This window comes from Lissotriton vulgaris, chromosome 12, assembly GCF_964263255.1.
Source record: "Lissotriton vulgaris chromosome 12, aLisVul1.2, whole genome shotgun sequence".
NCBI lineage: Eukaryota > Metazoa > Chordata > Amphibia > Caudata > Salamandridae > Lissotriton > Lissotriton vulgaris.
The window spans coordinates 272532063-272551078 of record NC_141700.1 but is presented as its reverse complement, the minus strand read 5'-3'; the positions used below and the strand labels follow the sequence as shown (position 1 = coordinate 272551078).

At 46.4% G+C, this 19016-nt stretch overlaps 1 protein-coding gene across 2 annotated transcripts in view; it reads right to left on the bottom strand.

Annotated features, from left to right (window-relative positions):
* Window positions 1-19016, bottom strand: part of LOC147673937 (methyltransferase-like protein 25B) — a 361337-nt gene that overhangs the window by 60275 nt on the left and 282046 nt on the right. For both annotated transcript variants that reach the window (XM_086945027.1, XM_086945026.1), the window contains exon 7: window positions 7322-8286. In XM_086945027.1, the coding sequence (XP_086801153.1) occupies window positions 7322-8286 (965 nt within the window). The remainder of the gene's footprint in view (window positions 1-7321; window positions 8287-19016) is intronic.

Here is a 19016-nt window from a genome sequence, read left to right as displayed (position 1 = left end):
GAAATGATTTTACAAAATGAGTGATCCACTATCATGAGTTACTGAGTTTAGTTTGTGAAAGACCACCATGGGGATGGAAGCGGACTAACCGCAACAGATAAGTACACTGTAAAAAATATCCAGTAGGATGACCAGACATGTGTAATGACATTGTACTCCCCTTTGAAGCTAATTCCCAGCATTCACAGTTATTTATGTACATTCCCCTACCCCTATGTACAATGGGAGAGCAAGCAGCATGGTGGAGGTGGTACATCCACCACACTGGAAAACAGAAATTCCATTGCCAACATTCTAAATCAACAAGTTACTTACTTTCAGTAACAGCTTTTCTGGTAGAGAATCTGGCCTTGATTTAGAGTTTGGCGGACAGGTAACTTGGTCAGAAAGGTGACGGATATCCCATTGGCTGAATTACAAGTGCCATAGGATATAATGCAGTTGTAATTCGTCCGACAGTGATCTCTATCACTTTTGCTACAGAGTAGCTCGTCTTCCAAACTCTACATGAGACCCTTTACCTAGCCACAGAAATGGGCAAGAGATAACCTTTAACTGTTCCCACAGCAAGGCATTGCTGGGCTAGTCAAACAGAGCAAGAGAACATCAGGTGACTCTTCATTCAGATGTTGTATGATTTGGGATGAGCACTAATCAATAAACTTATTCCAGCATCCAGCACAGATCGATTTGGTAGATGGAAGCCTTGCTGCCAAGATGACACCAACCCCTTTGGGAGGAAGATCGAAAGCCATCAACTGTCACCTCTCAATCTCCACGCATGGAGATGGAGGTTGTGCATGCTTGGTGCAGGACTCTGCACTGCTGCTGCAACAGGAGGTCTGCGAAAAGGGGCAGCTAGATCAGAGGACAACTGATCATGACCAGAAGAACCTTTGGTAATGCCTTATCTGGTAGAGACTCTATCTAACTGGAGATTGCTTACCTTAAAATATTCCCTAGGCATCAGACTGGATCTGGAAATGATCTAGCAATATCCTTGTGTGCTGGTTGGTAGCGTCATTCGACTCTGCGTGGTGTCATCCGTGAAGGAAGTGACTAGCGTGGTGCCAATATAGGATCCATCCCAGAGCGCTGACCTCAGTTCTTGACTGCTTTTTCACACCAAATCATGGAGGCAAACTGAGGAAAAATGACTGTGCCAGGAGGCAGTCCGGAAGTATCTCTTGAAAATTAGATACACAGTTCGTTGAAGATGGAGGATGGGAGGGTGAGTAAGGAATCTGTGTCTAGATAGAGTTTATCAGTCAAGGCGTTACCGAAGGAAAGTAACTTGTTCATTTGATAGAGACTTCTAGCTGCAGACACCTTATCTTAGAATGGACATCAAAGCAATCTCTCCAAGGAGGTGGGTCTGTGGACTGTTATATTGAGAAGTCTTGAGGACAGAAAGAGCCAAATTCCCATTTTGCAACACCTGACTGTCTAAGTATTTATGTTTGACAAATGTGTACAACTATGATCACGTGGCTGCTAAGGCAGTGGTTGGAGCCTATTATCTCTTGTTGAATGAGCCTGCGTTCCCTCAGGGGGTTGCTTCTTGGACACTGCATAGCAGATTTAAATACCGAGGATGATACCTCTAGAGATGGTTCGTTTGTGAACTGCCTTGCCTTCCTTCGCACCCGCAAATTCAACAAAGAGTTGATTGTCCATCCAGAACTCCATGGTACAATAGATTTTTAAATTATAGCTCTCTTTTTGGGTCCAGATGGTGGAGTCTCTCCTCTTTCCTGGTAGGAGGAGAAGGGGCGAAAAAAGTAGGCAATGTGATTATCTGCCCGACGTGAAAAGGTGTGACAACTTAGGTAAATAGGAGGCACGCGTCCTAAGGGTCAATTTCTCTGAGAAAAAGGTAGTGTAGGGGGGATGAACTGAAAGGGCCTGCAACTCACTAACAATCCAGGAAGATGTTATTGCCAGAATAAGACTGTTTTGATGTGAGCACTCTCAGAGGGCAGCTGTGCATAGGCTCAAATGGTAAATACATGAGAAAGGTGAAGACTGAATTAACCCATTGGGGCATAATCTAGAATGTAGGAGGAAACGTGAAATCTTTTAAGAAACAAGTCCGAACATGTGACTTGAACAGGGACGGTTTTTTCTTTAAATGCAGGGAGCCAAAATAGGAAAAAGGTACCCTTTCACTGTGCACAGAAGAACTTCAGACAAGGGTGCAGACAGAGGATCAAAGATTTTGGTAGCTCATCAAGCCACGAATTTGCCCCACTGGCATGCACAAATTGTTTTCAAGGAGGAGCCCCTGACTGCCAAGATGATATCACACACTTGTAAAGAGCTGTGAAGTACATGGGTGCGGCTGTGTGTGTGTTTGGGAGGCAGAGCATAAGGGGGATGGGGGTTGAAGGGGTGTGCTGAAGCAAGGTAATCTGAATGCATGTCCATATGGCAGCAGAGGCGGAGCGCGCGTGTGAAGTGGCTGGGAACATCAAAGCGGCCGCAAAAGTCCTCCCAAAGGCTGCAGGCGGAAAAATGGTGCGCGCGCCCGGCACAAATGCACTGCCCGATCTGCCTGCAGACTTTGGGAGCATTTTTGAGAGCCCCTTACTATACTCTCGCAAAGCATTGCTAAGGCAATGACTATAGCGAAACCTAAAAAGGACACTGCAAGGTTAATCTGATGTCTTCTGGGAGCATTGGCAAAATGTCTGACAGCCTGTCCTACAATGTGCCTGAGTATCTACCCAGGAGGCATGCGATGTTGACAGACCTAAGGGCAACATTGCTGCTGGAAAACATTAGTTTTGGAAACATTTCTATTCTTTTTGTATTCTCATTCAGGTGGAGTCATAGGAAAAGCATCTGGATTGTGGTAGCTGGTAGACGCCTAAACCACTAACCACCCCACAGTGGGGTGGTGATAATGGAAATCTAGGTCCCGAGGAGCACGGCGTTGTCTTCTTGCCACTTGCCTATTCACTGCCGGGCAATATCTCATTTTTGCCCACGTCAATAATGGCTTCGTTAAAAGGCAATAATGGTTCTTGCAGTGCTTAATTTAAACCAGTGGTTTCCCGTGCTGGGCACTGGCACTTAATTGTCAACATTGGCACTTATGATGGTCTGCCACATGGTGGCTGTTAGACTTGCCAATCACCTGCCAACTCACAGGACCTCCACAGGTTCCGTACAAATCCTCCAACCTCTCTCAACACTACACTCAACATGTATGGTAACCTCGTTCTGGTGATAATCCCAAAAGGGGAAGAGGGTTGGGCAGGTGAGAGAAATAAAGAAAGATCCATCAGGCGTCTTCTTCTTCAGCGGGCGTGCTCGAATCAGGGTGTGGTCCAGGATAACATGTGCACCTTCCAGTGTACGTGATATCTTGTGATTACAAGATTATTACAGGATTATTTGAATGCCTTTATATGGAAACTGTCTGGTGATTTTCAACAAGCTTTTCTCTGAAGTATGTTGGGGAAATGACTCAGTATCCTCAGCATCAAATGACAATGTCTCAATAGTAAGGATCACAATGTCTCTATTCGGAAGGACTGCCTATCGATTAACAATGTTTCAATATTAATAGACACAATGTCTCTGGTCTCACAGACCGTTGTGCAGTTGTCAACAATGGCACTATTTTGGAACCAATGTTTCAGGTTCGCTTATGTAATTGAATTATCAAGGGATGAATAGTGTATCAAAGATGTTATGTGTATCGTTTGCACCCCATAATCTCTAAATTGTTCCTGTCATAATCGTAGTGATAAAAACAATTTGTCCAAACCTTTAATTGAGCATGTACTGATGTCGAGACCGTTCTGGTTTAAAAAATAAACAGAATTTGGAATAGCAATGCTTTCACGCCCTTCTGAATCGTTTCGTAGTAAAATCATTGACAATTTTGTTGTTGTTTATTGCAAATTAAATATGATACCGATTTCTGTTTTTCTTTGTTTGCAGGTTTTAAGGAGCCGACGTTGTTGAGCCATCAATGAGCAATATGGGATTGGGCGTGGCACAGGGCCTGGGAGCAGCGGATCAGGGTGGGGATCGTTGACTCAGGTGAGCAGAAGTGTTCTTAGGCCGACAGATGAAGTCATAAACGGGCGGGCGTGGTACCTATACACGCTCATCGGCAAAATGGCCAAAGGTCGTATGACTGGGTCGAAATCTTGTGGGATCTCGCAGGAGTTCCTCAGATCAAAAGCAAGGGTGGGCCAGTATTCTAGGGTCCCGGGCATTTTATCTGGATGTCAAAAAGTTTGTTACATTAAAAGGCTAATAAGCTTTACAACCACACCTAAGCACAGGAACAAAACTAGGAACATGTGCCAGCACACATGTACTTCATAGCGATGGGGACAATAAGACACAGGTACAAAAAACAATGTAGCAGTAATTCGTCGGAGGAAGGGGGAGGAAGAAGACACAGCCGAGAGACTTACTATGCTTGGATGTGATATGTAACTTGTGATTCAATTGATCCTCATGTAAAGCGCTCGGATATCCTTCGGGATCTGGTTCGCGCTATATAGAAACTTTATAAAGAAATAATAAAATAAATGTGGGAAATGCCAGGGTTTGGGCAACAAGGCACAGATGCGATAGGGAAGAAGGGTGGTGGTCGGGGTCACAGCAGTGGCACTCTTTATTTAATTTAGAGACTAGCACAACAGTTGTTAGTCAATTCAGTATACCTTAAAAATGACTAAAACCTGTTCCCAAGCCATTCTTATAACTTTGGGGGGACTGGGAAAGTCCGAATTACCACACTTAAAGAAATGTAATAGCAGTTGTGTTGGTACTGTCATTGGCAGCACTGACCAGGGCAATAGTTGGTCCAAGCTACAGTGGCCTCCTGACAAGGGCCTGGCACCTATTTTTTTTTAAACAAATTCAGCATTGAGTTCTTGGTTGGTCTGAGCAAGGTTCAGAACTCGTGTAAGGACATTTGTTTTGACCTCTTGCATGGGTAGGTTGAGATTTAGATCATCTACAGCCCTCCTGATCACAGTGGTAAAGGAGGCGGAGTCTTCTGTAGCCAATGCTGGAGAGGTATCCAGACCCCTAGCACCCTGAGGGTCTTCAAATAGGTTTCCTTCCTTGTATAAGTTACCCTTGTAATCACCATCATCATATTAGTGAGAAATGTCTGAGTTGGATGGTGTGTACTGCTGTGGTCTTAAGGGTCGGGGCAGATTTTTGGAACCCCTAGAACCATCAAATCCATGTCCAGAGTTGTGACATTGGTACCAGTGTAGAGGCTCAAGCCACTGACGTCAGATGTGGCACTGAGAAAGATATTGGATGTTGGATCAAGGAGGGACTATATTCCAAGAAGGAGGGAGTAAGAAGTGATACAGTGTTCGTTCACCTTCCCAAACATCTTACTATACAAAAACAATGGGGTGACCCCCACCCTATTTAGCCTATCTCTCAATATCAGCCCAAGGGGATGACCATATGGTATTCAAAGGACTCTCACCCACTGGAATTCCAAGTGACATACTTCATCATAGAGTCCTTGTCCAGATACCTAGTGTATCTGGACGAGTTCAACCTTGGTGACCAAGGAGCTCTTTAGTTATTGGATGGGATCCTAGATTTAAAACAGTCTAGGATGTCCTGAGGGTTCATTTTATTTTCAAAGGGCACCCAACAGAGTTAAAAACAGGTGGGGATGCACTAAGGAAATTAGTATCCTCTGTATACCCGGTTAACATACTTCAGCCATAACACCAATGCCTCACCGGGCTAGTTGGCTTTCACCAGGACCTCACAAGCATCTCGTCTTAGTGTTCAATTGTGAAATTTCCATTCACCATCTTAATACATGGCATACATACCAACCCATTTGGTCTCTATGTTTCCATTTCTTTAGTAAATTCCGATTTGAAACTCATGAGGGTAAGGAGGTAGGTGGATGAAGCATGCCACTTGGAATTCCAGAGGGTGGGAGTCCATTTAATAACATAGAGTGATCCACTTGGGCTGGTAGAGATATACTAAGCACAGTACGGGTTTCCTTCAGTTTTTTGCACCAAGGATGAAGCCGGCAGCGACATGCTCGAGGAAGTGCCCGACCCATGGCGAAGGTCGAGTGATGCAGTCAGAGTCGGGAATGGATCTACTGATGTGCTCCTAACAGGAAGCCACCTTGGATCCTTGGTGCTCGAAGGCGCTCCAGCGAGAACTGGTGGGTACCAAGGATTGTCTCTGCAGCCTCTAGGAGCAGATGGTGTTTGATCACTTGCGGGGGAGGGGAAGCTGGAATACTGCTGCAGTCCATTCTGTGCAATGGCTCTGCAGCCTAGAGGTACCCGGGGTGTACTACAAGACAAGAAGAGAAACGAACTGTCGCACATTTATTGAACCCAATATCACATGCATGACAACACCTACCAATGCACAAGGACATTGCTTTGAAAGATTCCAGTTCCTGTGTGGCACCAGTGGTAAATTCACAAGGCGAGGAATCTGCGGTAAGAAGTCCCTACCAGAACACCCCGTCTATATTATTACAATGAAAGAAAAACAATGTCTTCTTGAAATCCGATCTTTAGCATTTTCACTCTGAAAAAGTATATATTCTTTAGGGTGACCTTCTGCAATGACCAAAAGAGGAAAAATGCAAACTATATATATCCCACCTTATATTTGGGGAAATTCCATCCCATTCAGATATAGCAAGTACATCATATTTCCAAGTTGAGAACTCACAGTCGCCTCCCTTTTTACTTCAAAACGTCGATATAGTTACTACCCCCAGCATGGAGACTCTACTGAGGCAGTGTCCTGTCAGGTAACGTTAGTAACCCAGATCCAAATTTGAAAAAGGGTCAAATGAGCCTTACTACCCAAAGAATAAATGTTGACTTCTTTTGTTTGTGAGCCTGGTGTGTGTCATTGACATGGGCAAAAACAGGGAGTGACATCACATGCAGCATGGAATTACATTTCACAGCGACTATGTTCTATAACACTGCAATTTTATGCAACTAAGAACTTAATTTCTCCAACCCAAAAAGTAACATACATGTAGGTTGGAGCTTTTTTATCAGATGTTGCTGTTAACTTTCCCAGATGACTTACATTATTAACAACAATGTTATAGTATAGACAGTTCTTGAAAGCACTACAAACTGCTTACCGTCACTGCTACAATATCAAAACTTGTGTTCTTTATCACTCTTCTGTACAGGTAACATCACAAAATATGTTCTGATTCATACTTTCAAGAGGTTTCATATCTTTCAGCTATATTACACAACATTTATGAAATCTTGTAAACAAATCTACAATATGGAATTATATATCGCAGCATACTTACTCTTGAAAGGAAAGCCTGTGAGCGTTTCTTATTGTCTGTACACCTATGCGCTTCATGGTTGGATCAATATCCCGTATGATGGTCTCCAGAACAGCTCTAAAACAGTGGCTGCCAAGGGTTGGGCTTTCATTCATCAGGCGACCGCAGTAGTCTTCAATAGCGTGGCATGACACTTCGCGAGACTTGTAAGAAAGTTGGTGGCCTGGAAGCTGTGCCACCCAAGTGCTCAGGGGATAGCCAAACTCGGTTTCCTGCAATGAATCAGACGACATAGGCGGAAACAAAACTCCAGGGGGCAGTGGCGTTTCCTGGGTAGTAAGCTTCATGTAGCAACATGCAACAGAGGTTATTCCAACAACATTGGGGCATCTCGCAAAGTGTTGAATCATCGCAACACTGAGGTCCCCGCAGGCATGCAGTCCTGTAAGTACACACCTGCTTTTGGATGGATTCAAAGTATGTGCAGATGACATTCCATGTGCTTTGTGTGTAGCACAATATTCACAGGTTCTGCTGTCTTCCAAGTTATCGTTTTTCTGGTAGCTGCTGGTTTTAGATTTCAAGCTATTGAAAGTGTTTACTAAAGGGTAGCCCTTCTCCTTTATATCCTGTATGCATGTCTGCCTTTTAGCCTTTGTTCTACTGTTCACATGTTTTGATGAATGGTTTTCGTGACCAATGTTATCATCACCTGTGCTTACGTCTCTTTTGCTTGAAGGCTGGGAAGGAAGGCTCCTCGCTATATCAGATGAACCAACTTGAAAGTTGTGTACATGGACTACAGAACAAGCATCATCAACTTGACGCTCATTCATGTCTATTACGTTTGAAGGTTCTGAAATTGGATAATCACACAAGTCTAAAAGGAGAGCAAATTCGTCCCATGATGCTCCGGGGTTCACCCGCCCTAACACATGTCTTGGCGCACGGAACGGGATACTGGGACTGCTGTGCAGTTTTGGATCCTGGAGGAGGAAAAGGGCATGGTTAGACAGTGATTCATTTGGAAGGTGTACGCTTTAAAACTGAACTAATGCAATATTCAAAGACTAAGACAGAATATCATAGATTCTTAAACAAGGGGCTAGAGGCTAAAAGTACTATTTTCGTGTTGCAAAAAACCTGTTGCAATATGAGAACAGTAAAGAATTTTATAAACCAACCTAGGTTCTAATAGGTTAGGTCGTAAAATTCCAATATGGAAGGGGTCATAATTGAATCTACATCATAGACATTTATAAGATAGATCGCAAATAGTGACTGACTCTGACTGGAGGCGATCACAGAGATGACTGCCTGCTATGATCAGCAGACTACCATGTGTGATCACCTTTCCGTAAAGGAAACAGGGTTGTGTTTAAAAAAATGGTTCTTTTAGACCTATAAGCCGATTACGATCTTGTTGGAAAAACGTCCCCAACGAATCGGTTCTTGACTCGTTTCCTACCGAATCATGTCCTGCCAGTCCGGGGCAAGATCACGATGTTTCCCAACATCGTTCGGTCAGACTTGAGTAGACTTCAGTCGGAGCCTGTGTTCCGAATGAGAACACAGGTTCCCATTGAAATAAGGGGTGATTGGGAAATACCTTGCACCCTGTGGCGGGCACCCCATGGTGCCTGCCACATTGTGCATAGTTGCGAAGGGAGTCCCCTTGGGTACGGTCACAGGCCACATTTGAACGCCTACGGGTGAAGGGGAGCCCACAACGGGCCCCCAAAGACTGATTCGAAAAGCTGTTTCGTCTCAGACAAACTGAGTCGGCCCAGCTGTCTGAATCGGTCATCGTAATCGGTCATCCGGAAACCGTGCCCATTGAGCTGAACGATTCGGCTCCTAAAAAGACTTCGACGGACCCAATGACTTTCGGAATGGATTCGGACTGCTCGTACAGTTTCCAGACATCGTAATTGGCAGTTGGGGAAAGTGTCCGATTCAGTAGAAAACAGGGGTACCGAATCGGATTCAGCAATACCGAATCCCATCTGGAGCCCTTCCTAACAACATCGTAATCGGCCCCTTTCTAGTGATCCACTGAACAACTGCTTTCTTGCCAACACACTTCTTTTTAATATTCATAAACAAAATGTTTTCAAGAGGATCCCCTTCCTTTTGGGAATGGGTTACCTCTCCAAGTTTGGAGTCAGTAGCTTTTCGGTGTTCAGTGGTTGTTATGGATGTCAAACATTGATATGCTGCATAACGAATCGGTATTTGAAAGGGACACCTATAACATGCCCCTTCTAAATAGTGATTCAGAATGGGTTCGGGATCCCATTTTACGAGTTGGTGAAAGTTTACCAACTTCTTAAATTGGATTTGTGCATTAGAAAAAGCATTTTTGCAGTAACCCACTCCGAATCGGAGCGTTGTAACTGTAAAACTGCTGTATACATCTGACCCTTGGTCATTACAACAAGCACATCACAGAGAATACTACTACTTAGAATCCTCCACAATGAAAAGTGATTACACAGAAAAGTACAGGAAAATCACTACAACAAATCTACTTTAACACTGATATTAACGTAATTTTCGCTGAAGTTAAATGCAACCCATGTATATACATGCATTTACAGTTTGGATTGGGAGATGGATTTGTGTAAATGTTGGGGCAGGCAACTAATAGTATGCGTGTCTGCAGATGTGCCCCTTACTTGTGTAATTATGGACTTGACACATTTGTCACAAAATCCAAAATCTGCTGCATGATTTTAATATGTTAATATAAATGGGGTGTAGCTCAAAGGGATTGAAATCCCATAAAAGATACAATGGTCACCCTTTGGGTGTTCATTGCTGCCAGAGAACTTATGCTCAGATGGCATCCATCAGTGTCCTCGGAGTGGAAAGACTGAGTCTGCCTTTGTCTGGAAATGTTCTGTTTTACTCTTTCATGCAACAAAGGCACTTTTCTCAAAAGAAGCAGTTAATTCAAGGAAGACTGGAAATCTAGAAGAATACCAAAGACCTTTAATCTTCTTTAGAAACTGTTGACACACGTCGCAAAATAACTCGCAGTGAATAAAGTTCGTAGAAAAGTATGTAAGTACCGGACATGTCGCAAAGTAGGAGAACGGTTCATAGACGGGAAAATCTGTGCTATAGTGGAATAATGTATCCAAAGCAAGAAACGGAGTTAGGAAAAATAAAAATAAAAATTGAAAGCCCTAGTGGGAATACTTGAACATGAATCAATAAGCTCCATGACACAAACTGTTGCTAGCAAAATGTTGTATAAAACTTGTTATGCTTAAACAGAACGAAATCACCAATTCTCTGACCAGGTACACTAAATGGCAAGTGGTTGACGATCGTTATGCTGAAAAACTGAAAGTACGTTTCAAATCAACAGGGATGTGCAGAATAAAACAGGCACATATTTGACTACAAACTACAACATCTGCCCTTGTCTTATTTTCTAGAAAAACGGGCAAACCCTCTCCACCTGTATTGCTTAAAATCCATCAAGCTAAATGCCAGAGCATCGCCACATACGGAGATGGTGTATGGGGCTATGTAAATACGGCGGATTTGCAAAAAATTCAAAATGGCTTTGCCAAATATTTGTTGGCACTCCCACAGAGTGCCCCCACCTACGGCTGCCATATCGAGCTTGGGATTGACTATCTGGCAGATTACATCAAATGTCAACCAATACTGCTATGGCACCGTATCTGGACTAAACCACAATGCCATCTTACACGTGCCCTGATTTTAGAATGCCTAGATCTGACTTTCTCGAAAAACATCCCATGGTTGGTGTATGTGACCAACTTCCTGAAAGACCTGGACCTCACTCAGTATGTTATTGAGCCATCATCCATCAACGAGATAAGCAGGAAAGCCCTGAAACATCAATGTCTCAACCATCTAAGGGAATTGCGTTTGTCTGGCGAAATATCCAAGCAATCAAACGCTCATATTTTGATGGCCCAAGTGTCTCCGGGTATACAGCCTTATCTCACATTCTATTTATCTAATTACGAAAAATACCTATTAATCAGGTTCCGTTTTAATTAGTTTTTTCGACTGGTCACCTTTCCAAACACGTTAAATTGGTCACACGAATTAGATAAATGTCCATGCGATAAGGTATCCCCTCAAACGACTATGCATGTGGTATTCTTTTGTCATTATTATGTTGAACCGCGTAAACGCTGGGTTATACCAGTGTTGCGCCAGATGGGGTTGAGGACCTGTCGCCCGGCATTTCTAGCACTACAACAGCTAGACACACAATACGTGGCAAAGAATGTAGCTTTGTTCCTGAAATCATGCTTAACAATTCGTAAAGCCATTGAAGTGATGCCTAGCTGAATTTTTTTGATCATCTGTATTAACCTTGCTAATGAACTAAAGAGTATTCCTTTTTTATAACTTTTTTAACTTGTAATGTAATAATGTAATATTAACAATGTGTTTTTTATGATGATGTATTTAATTATATGATGTACTTTTTATGATTATCAACACGATTAATCGAATAAAAAATTTTGAACTGAACTGACTACAAAAGTGTGTACTTGTAGGTTTGTTTTAAACTATTTCCAAAAAAGTTTCTGTTTTACAAAATGTTTTTACTCCTAGCAGTAGAAAGGCCACTGTAAATAAAATGCTGTTCCCATGATGCCATGCAAACTAAAACATTAATTGTTGTGAATATTGTTTTCTAAAGGACTTTTTCCTTTTTGTGAGGTGTGCTGAAATACAAGAGGGTGCCAGATAACCATGCTGCATAGCGTGGGACATAAACTGTCTTCAATTCATAACAATTCTCTACTTTGCTACATAAATTAGACAACCTTGTTACTTTGGAACTCAATTGCTGCATAATACCGGAGACCCTTGTCTAAGGACAGTGACACAGCAGCTGTACCTAACCGTTTTTCTTCTGTGGCTCACCACTTAGCCACTTCTGGAATCCCGGAACCCTGGTCTGAACAATTTCATCTATTTGATCTTCAAAACAATGCACAAAAACACAGAAATGTATACATTAAAAAATACACAAGTTAAGAAATATTTTATTTAGCTCAAAAACAAGTATGGAAAATTCGAATTTCAATTTTATGGAAGGTTGGATCTTTTTAAAATGCAGATTTGTTTCCAAAAGCTGAAGCGATATGCTAAACTCTGGCATGTCACTTTGGCCCTGATGTACAAACTGTTTTAATGGCTGCAAATTCTCCTATTTGGTAAATCTTTGAAACTGCGAAAACATTTTTTTGTGATGTACTAAACTCAATTAACGATTCAGGAAGTTTTAAGAATTGTTAAATGGCTTAATAAGAAAAAATGAAGGAATTGCTATTTGAAAGGCGCCTGTTAACTGTGCCTCTTCCAAATACCGATTCCTTTTGCAACCAAAATCCAGTCGCAAAATATTAATATTTTACCACCAATTCAAAACAGATAGTAAAGGATACGTAAACGGGAATAGGTCCTGAGGAGACCTCTTCTCCATTTTACAATGATGAGGAAGACTATTTTTTAGGAGTACACATTGGTCTTCGAGCCCACTGCCTACTCGATTTGTTTAACATTTCATTTTTTATATGAACCACATTTCTTTTAAGGAACACAAGCTGCATTAAAAAAAATCTTTATTTAAGCAATAAAAGACTTGGTGGACTGCTGACTCCAACAAGCCACCATGACTGCAACTCTAGCAAATTGTAGAGAGTCGCAATTTGTGACCTTCCTCCTGCATATTAATGCAGTAGGTCGAATCGAAATTTGCCTAGCTTACGTAACGGTAAGTTTCAATTCTATTAAGGACACGGAGGCGAGGATTATGCTATATCTTCCTTCGCTTTATTAACATAAAGAAACCACAGCAGCTTAGGAAAAGATATAATAAGAACAAAAAATGCTTTAAACATAAAGCATTAACGTAATGTTCAACAAGAAATCAACAACAACTCCCAAGAGTCTCTTTGTCATAATCATAGTCCACAGTCCTTTGTCACTGTTCATCATCCCTATATAACCGGACTTCCCATCATCTTCCTCCTCTTTCTTCGCGCAGATCACGCTAAGCCTCATTGGTCCTGTTTAGCCCCGTCGTTGCCTGCCAAAAAAGGAACAGCATCAGCGAGGTGGCCCAGGAAAAAGTTACAACAAGGCGAGGAGCATACAGTGAACAACACAGTATAGACAACGTAAAGGAAAACGCTTTACTTACTGCCATACGGGTGGGTAGAGACACCACCGTAGTCCGGGCGGGATAATCCTCGCCTCCGTGTCCTTAATAGAATTGAAACTTACCGTTACGTAAGCTAGGCAAATTTCGATTCTATGTCAGGACCGGAGGCTTCAGATTATGCTAGTTTAAAGCTTACTTACCACCAACTGAGCTACATCCACCACTGGCTTAAAATAAAACCTCTTGAAGGTGGAATCCGAGGACCAGTCCGCCGCACGCATAAGGTCCTCCAGACGAGCACCCACCGAGAACGCCTTAGAGGCCATGGCCCCCCTGGCGGAGTGTGCTCCAAAGAGAGAAGTATTGATGCCCGCTTCCTGCATGACCCAACGCACCCACCGAGCAATAGTGGGGGAGGAGACAGCTTTGTGTGGCTTCCGCAGGGCAATCAACAACTGACGCTCACCCGGAGGGCGCAGATCCAAGGTCAGGTCCTCATATGCTTTGAGGCATTGCACGACACACAACTTAGGAGTGTCAGTAAAGGCTGGATAAGAAATGGAACGCGACGACGTCTTAGTGCGTCGGCCCACCGTGAAAGTAACCCCATCCGGGGAAAAAATGCGTGCAGAAACATCCAGCGCGCGCACGTCCGAGACGCGCCTACAAGAGACCAGACATAACAACATGGCTAATTTCGCCGAAAGCTCCTTAAGAGACAGATAAGAATTCGCTGGCCACGACAGGAACAGATTCAGAACCAAATTGACGTCCCAAAGGACGGAGTACCTGGGTTCTGGCGGCAGTGCGAGGCGAACCGCCCGCAGAAGCCGGCACACAAAAGGGTGTTCCCCTACCGGATGGCCATCGATGTTATCATGGCCCGCAGAAATCGCCGACCGGATAGCATTGATCGTTCTGTACGCTAAACCCTTATCGGCCAAATGGGCCAGGAAATTCAGCACGGGAACAAGGCCGGCGACCATGGGATCCAAATCCCTTCGTAAACACCAACGCATCCACTTAAGCCAAGCGGATCTGTAACGCTTCGTCGTACTATCGGCCCATGCCTTGGAGAGCAAGTGCTCAGCTGACCCCGAAAGGCCCGGGAGCGTCCAGCGTCTCCTGAGAGCCTCCACGCCACGAGGCGGAGAGTGTTCTGCATGACGAGAGGGTGAGGTTCCTGATCCGGGCTCGTCAGGAGCAGAGGAAACAGGGGGAGTAGGATTGGAAAATCCCAGGAAAGTTCCAGAAGAACCGGAAACCATACTTGAGACCTCCACAGCGGTGTAACCAACACCAGGTCCGCACCCTGGCGGCGTATTTGAGCCGCCGTTCGCATGATCATGGAGAACGGGGGAAACGCAAACGGCTGTTCCCGACTCCAATCCTGCAAGAACGCGTCCGTGGCCTCCGCCAGAGGGTCCGGCCTCCAGCTGTAGAACCGCGGCAGCTGGTGGTCGAGACGGGACGCGAAGAGGTCCACCGAGAAGGGGCCCCAAAGGGAGTGTAGCCACCGGAAGACTCCCGGATCCAGTTTCCACTGGCTGGCATCCCTGAGATGTCGAGAGTGCCAATCCGCTACTTGATTGGACTGGCCTGGCAGATACTCCGCCGTCACCGCAATGTGACGAGACAGGCAATAATCCCAGAAGTCCTTCGCTAAATCCGCCAAGGCGCGGGACCGAGGACCTCCCAGGTGGTTCACATATCGGACCGCCGAAACATTGTCCATTCGGAGCAGGACACAAGCCTTGACCGAATCCTTGGTCCAACAGCGAACCGCGAAGGAGCCCGCCAGGAGCTCCAGACAATTGATATGCAATTGTTGTTCTTCTGACGACCAGGCGCCGCCGGTGGAAAAATCCCCGCACCGGGCGCCCCAGCCCGACCTGCTGGCGTCGGATTCTATGACCAAGTCCGGGGCCGACCCGAAGATCGCTCGCCCATTCCATGCCTCCATGTGAGACAGCCACCAAGACATTTCCTCCTTCACTTCGTCCGTGAGGGGAACCCACTGGTCGTAACACATCCCACGGCGCAAATGCTGTGCCTTCAGGCACTGAAGAGCCCTGTAGTGCAGCGGGCCGGGGAAAATCGCCTGAATGGAGGACGATAGGAGGCCTACCACCTTGGCGACATGACGCAGAGACGTACGATCCTTTGCGATCGTCTGCCGAAGCAGGTGTCGTATCTTTGCGACCTTCCGACTCGGTAGGCTCAAGACCGCCTGAACCGAATCCACCACGAAACCTAAAAAGGTGATCTGCTGAGTGGGAACTAAGACCGACTTGGAGCCGTTGACAACGAACCCCAGCCTCTGAAGCAGGCCGACAGCCTGACGCAGCTGTCCCGCCAGCACCTCTGGGCACTGTCCCATGAGGAGGATGTCGTCCAGGTACACTATCATACGGACTCCCTGGCTCCTGAGAAACTCCACCACCGGGTGAAGGACCTTCGTGAAGCACCACGGGGCCGAAGAAAGACCGAACGGCAGGGCAGTGAATTCGAACACCTTGCCGTCCCACAGGAATTGTAGGAAACGACGATGAGGGGGGTGGATGGGAACGACCAAGTAGGCATCTTTGAGATCCAGTCGCACCATCCAATCCCGAGGGAGGAGCACGTCCCGAAGGAGGTGGATCCCCTCCATCTTGAAGTGACGGTAGACCAACCACCCATTGAATTCTTTGAGGTTGATCACAGGCCTCTTGCCCCCATCCGTCTTGTCTACCAAGAAGACGTTGCTGAGGAACCCATGCGGGTGGCGCGTTGATAGGCGGATGGCTCCCTTGCGCAGCAAGTCCGAGACCTCCCCGTCTATCAATCGCGCGTCGGAATCTGAGAAAACCATTGGGCGCGGGGGCCTCACCTGAGTTGGCTGGTCGTGAAATTCTATATGGAAACCTCTCACAGTTTGCAAAACCCAAGCATCGGCAGTGAGCAACTCCCACTCCCCGTAAAAGCTTGCCAGCCGCCCCCCAATCGGAACCTGATCCAAGCAAAGAACACTCACCGGGGGCATGTCCCTGTCCGGACTTCTTCTGGAATCCCCTTCCACCATAGCGTTGTCCCCTCGTGGGGTAGAAATTGGTGTAGTTGGCCGAGGTCTGGTACTGACCTCTTCCGGAGCCTTGTCCACGGTTGTTGGTCTGCTGACCACGGCCGATCGCGCGGCCCCTACCGCGACCGGCCCCTCCAGAAAAACGCTGGTGAAACACCTTCTTGATGCTGGACTGGGCCTTGTCCAGCGACGTGAACGTGTTCACGAACTTTCCCAGTTCGCGGATGAAAGGTTCACCGAAGAGGCCACCCTGGGCCACTGCACCCGCCTCCGACGAGGCCAGGTCCCCCAGCTTCGGATCCAGTTTAATAAGGAGCGACCGCCGTCGCTCAGTGGACAGGGCACAGTTGGCGTTGCCCAAGAAGACGATCACCCTCTGGGCCCAGTTGGAGAGCACCTCCGGTGAAATGGCGGTGCCATTTGCTCGAGCCTCCTCCGCCATGTCGAGGATCTTCGTGGCGGGCCCGACCGCATCCAACAGCTTGTCCTGGCAGGCCCGCCAGGACCGATCGATCCCCTTCCTGGGGTCTTTCATGAACTTCGCCAGGAAGGTGGCCATCTTGGGGTCCAATTCTGGGGTCATAGCCACCTTCCCCTCCAGAGTAGGCCGCGGACATTCCCCGCGCAGGCAACCCCTCGCTTCCTTCTCCAGGGGCTTGCGCAGCCGGCCCGCAACGAACTTCGCCACTGTCTCCCCCGGGGCCCAGGCCGCGGATCGGGGGTGGACAATCTCGTCCGGGTCCAGCATGCCCGACTCATCTCGGGGCATTTCCTTTCCCGAAGGCGCCGGGAGCCAAGATCGGGTCGACTCCCCGTCGTCATCCGTGTCCGGAGAATCGTAGATCGGGGAAGCGGGCGCCGTTGACAGACCGCCCGAAGTGCCAGGGTCCACCAAGGGCGTCGGAGGCACCGCCGTCGCTTTGGCCAAGAAGGCGTCACGAAGACGCTCGAAGGCGTCCTTATCCACGCCCTGAGACTCCGATGAAGGCCCCTCACTCCGGGGTCTCTTCGGAGCGGGTGGCAACCCGCCGGACGTCCCCGGGAGCACGGGGGGCGGCGGCCCCTGCGCCGCCGCCAGCTTGGCACACTCCTCCACGATGCGGGCCGAGAGGCGGTCCTCCATGGGCCCCACCACCTCCGTCACACAGCGATAGATGGAGCTGTCCACCGCCTGATAAAACTCATCATCCTGCAGATAGGGGCAGGCCTCCTCCTCATACTCCCCTTCCATGTCGGAACCAAGGGCAAATGCGGGGCACCCCAGAGGGCGGCAACCGAGAAAGTTCTCGAATGTGGGCAGGCTCAGCGGCTGCGATCACGTTTTGGGCCAGCTGACGTGGCAGGTGGGCTGCACCAACCCCCAAGCGCGCAGACCCTCCTCGCCGGGACCGGGTCTACGTACCCCTCAAGCGCGCTAGGCCACACACTGTTTAAAGAGGTGCACAGATCTCGCCCGAAGGCGATCCACGCGGTCGAAACCGCTATACAGGCCCCAGAGGGCGTCAAATTGTGAAAGTACAGACCCGGATCACCAGGTGTCAGAGGGGTACGCGAGGGTCGGCCCCTGCGCAAGCAGACCCCACGGCGCGGCTCCTCATACTGCGGAGGCGCGCTGGAGGGTCGGCGAGACGACAGGCCGCCCCCTTGCGGTCTATGTACACACCGCACACGAGTGGGAATAAAGTCGCGTAGGAACGAAGAACGTTCCCGCAACTAGGGGACTCTGAAAGGGAATAAACCACACAAGGAGTCCCCAAAGACCGCAAGACAATCAAGTACAATAAAGAAGACAAAAATAGAAAAACACTTATCTGGCTGCGGGAGCAGCGAAGAAAGAGGAGGAAGATGATGGGAAGTCCGGTTATATAGGGATGATGAACAGTGACAAAGGACTGTGGACTATGATTATGACAAAGAGACTCTTGGGAGTTGTTGTTGATTTCTTGTTGAACATTACGTTAATGCTTTATGTTTAAAGCATTTTTTGTTCTTATTATATCTTTTCCTAAGCTGCTGTGGTTTCTTTATGTTAATAAAGCGAAGGAAGATATAGCATAATCTGAAGCCTCCGGTCCTGACATAGAATTATGTCTCACTACGATTTAGAATTTTGTGAACTGACCTATTAGCTCATAGATCGACTCACAAAATTCCTTTCTGTGTGCAAAAAGTGGGTGCACATTTTGCAACCACTTTTTGTGAAAGGAAATTTGTATATCAATGAATTTTTTGCTTTTAATACTTGCTCACTTTAGGTCGGTGCTTACCAGATTGTGTTTGATGTTCTTCTGCTGCTCCCAGGAATCAAGATAAGGATACTAACTTAACTTTTAGACTTCAATTTCAAATTCCTTGACATTTATAGAATATTTTAAAAATACAAATGTCACGTTTTGGATTTTTATGTACATGTACTTTATCAATCAGCTAATATAATTTATTATTTTAATATTAGTTATGAAGTCATGGACCTCCTGAGTAGG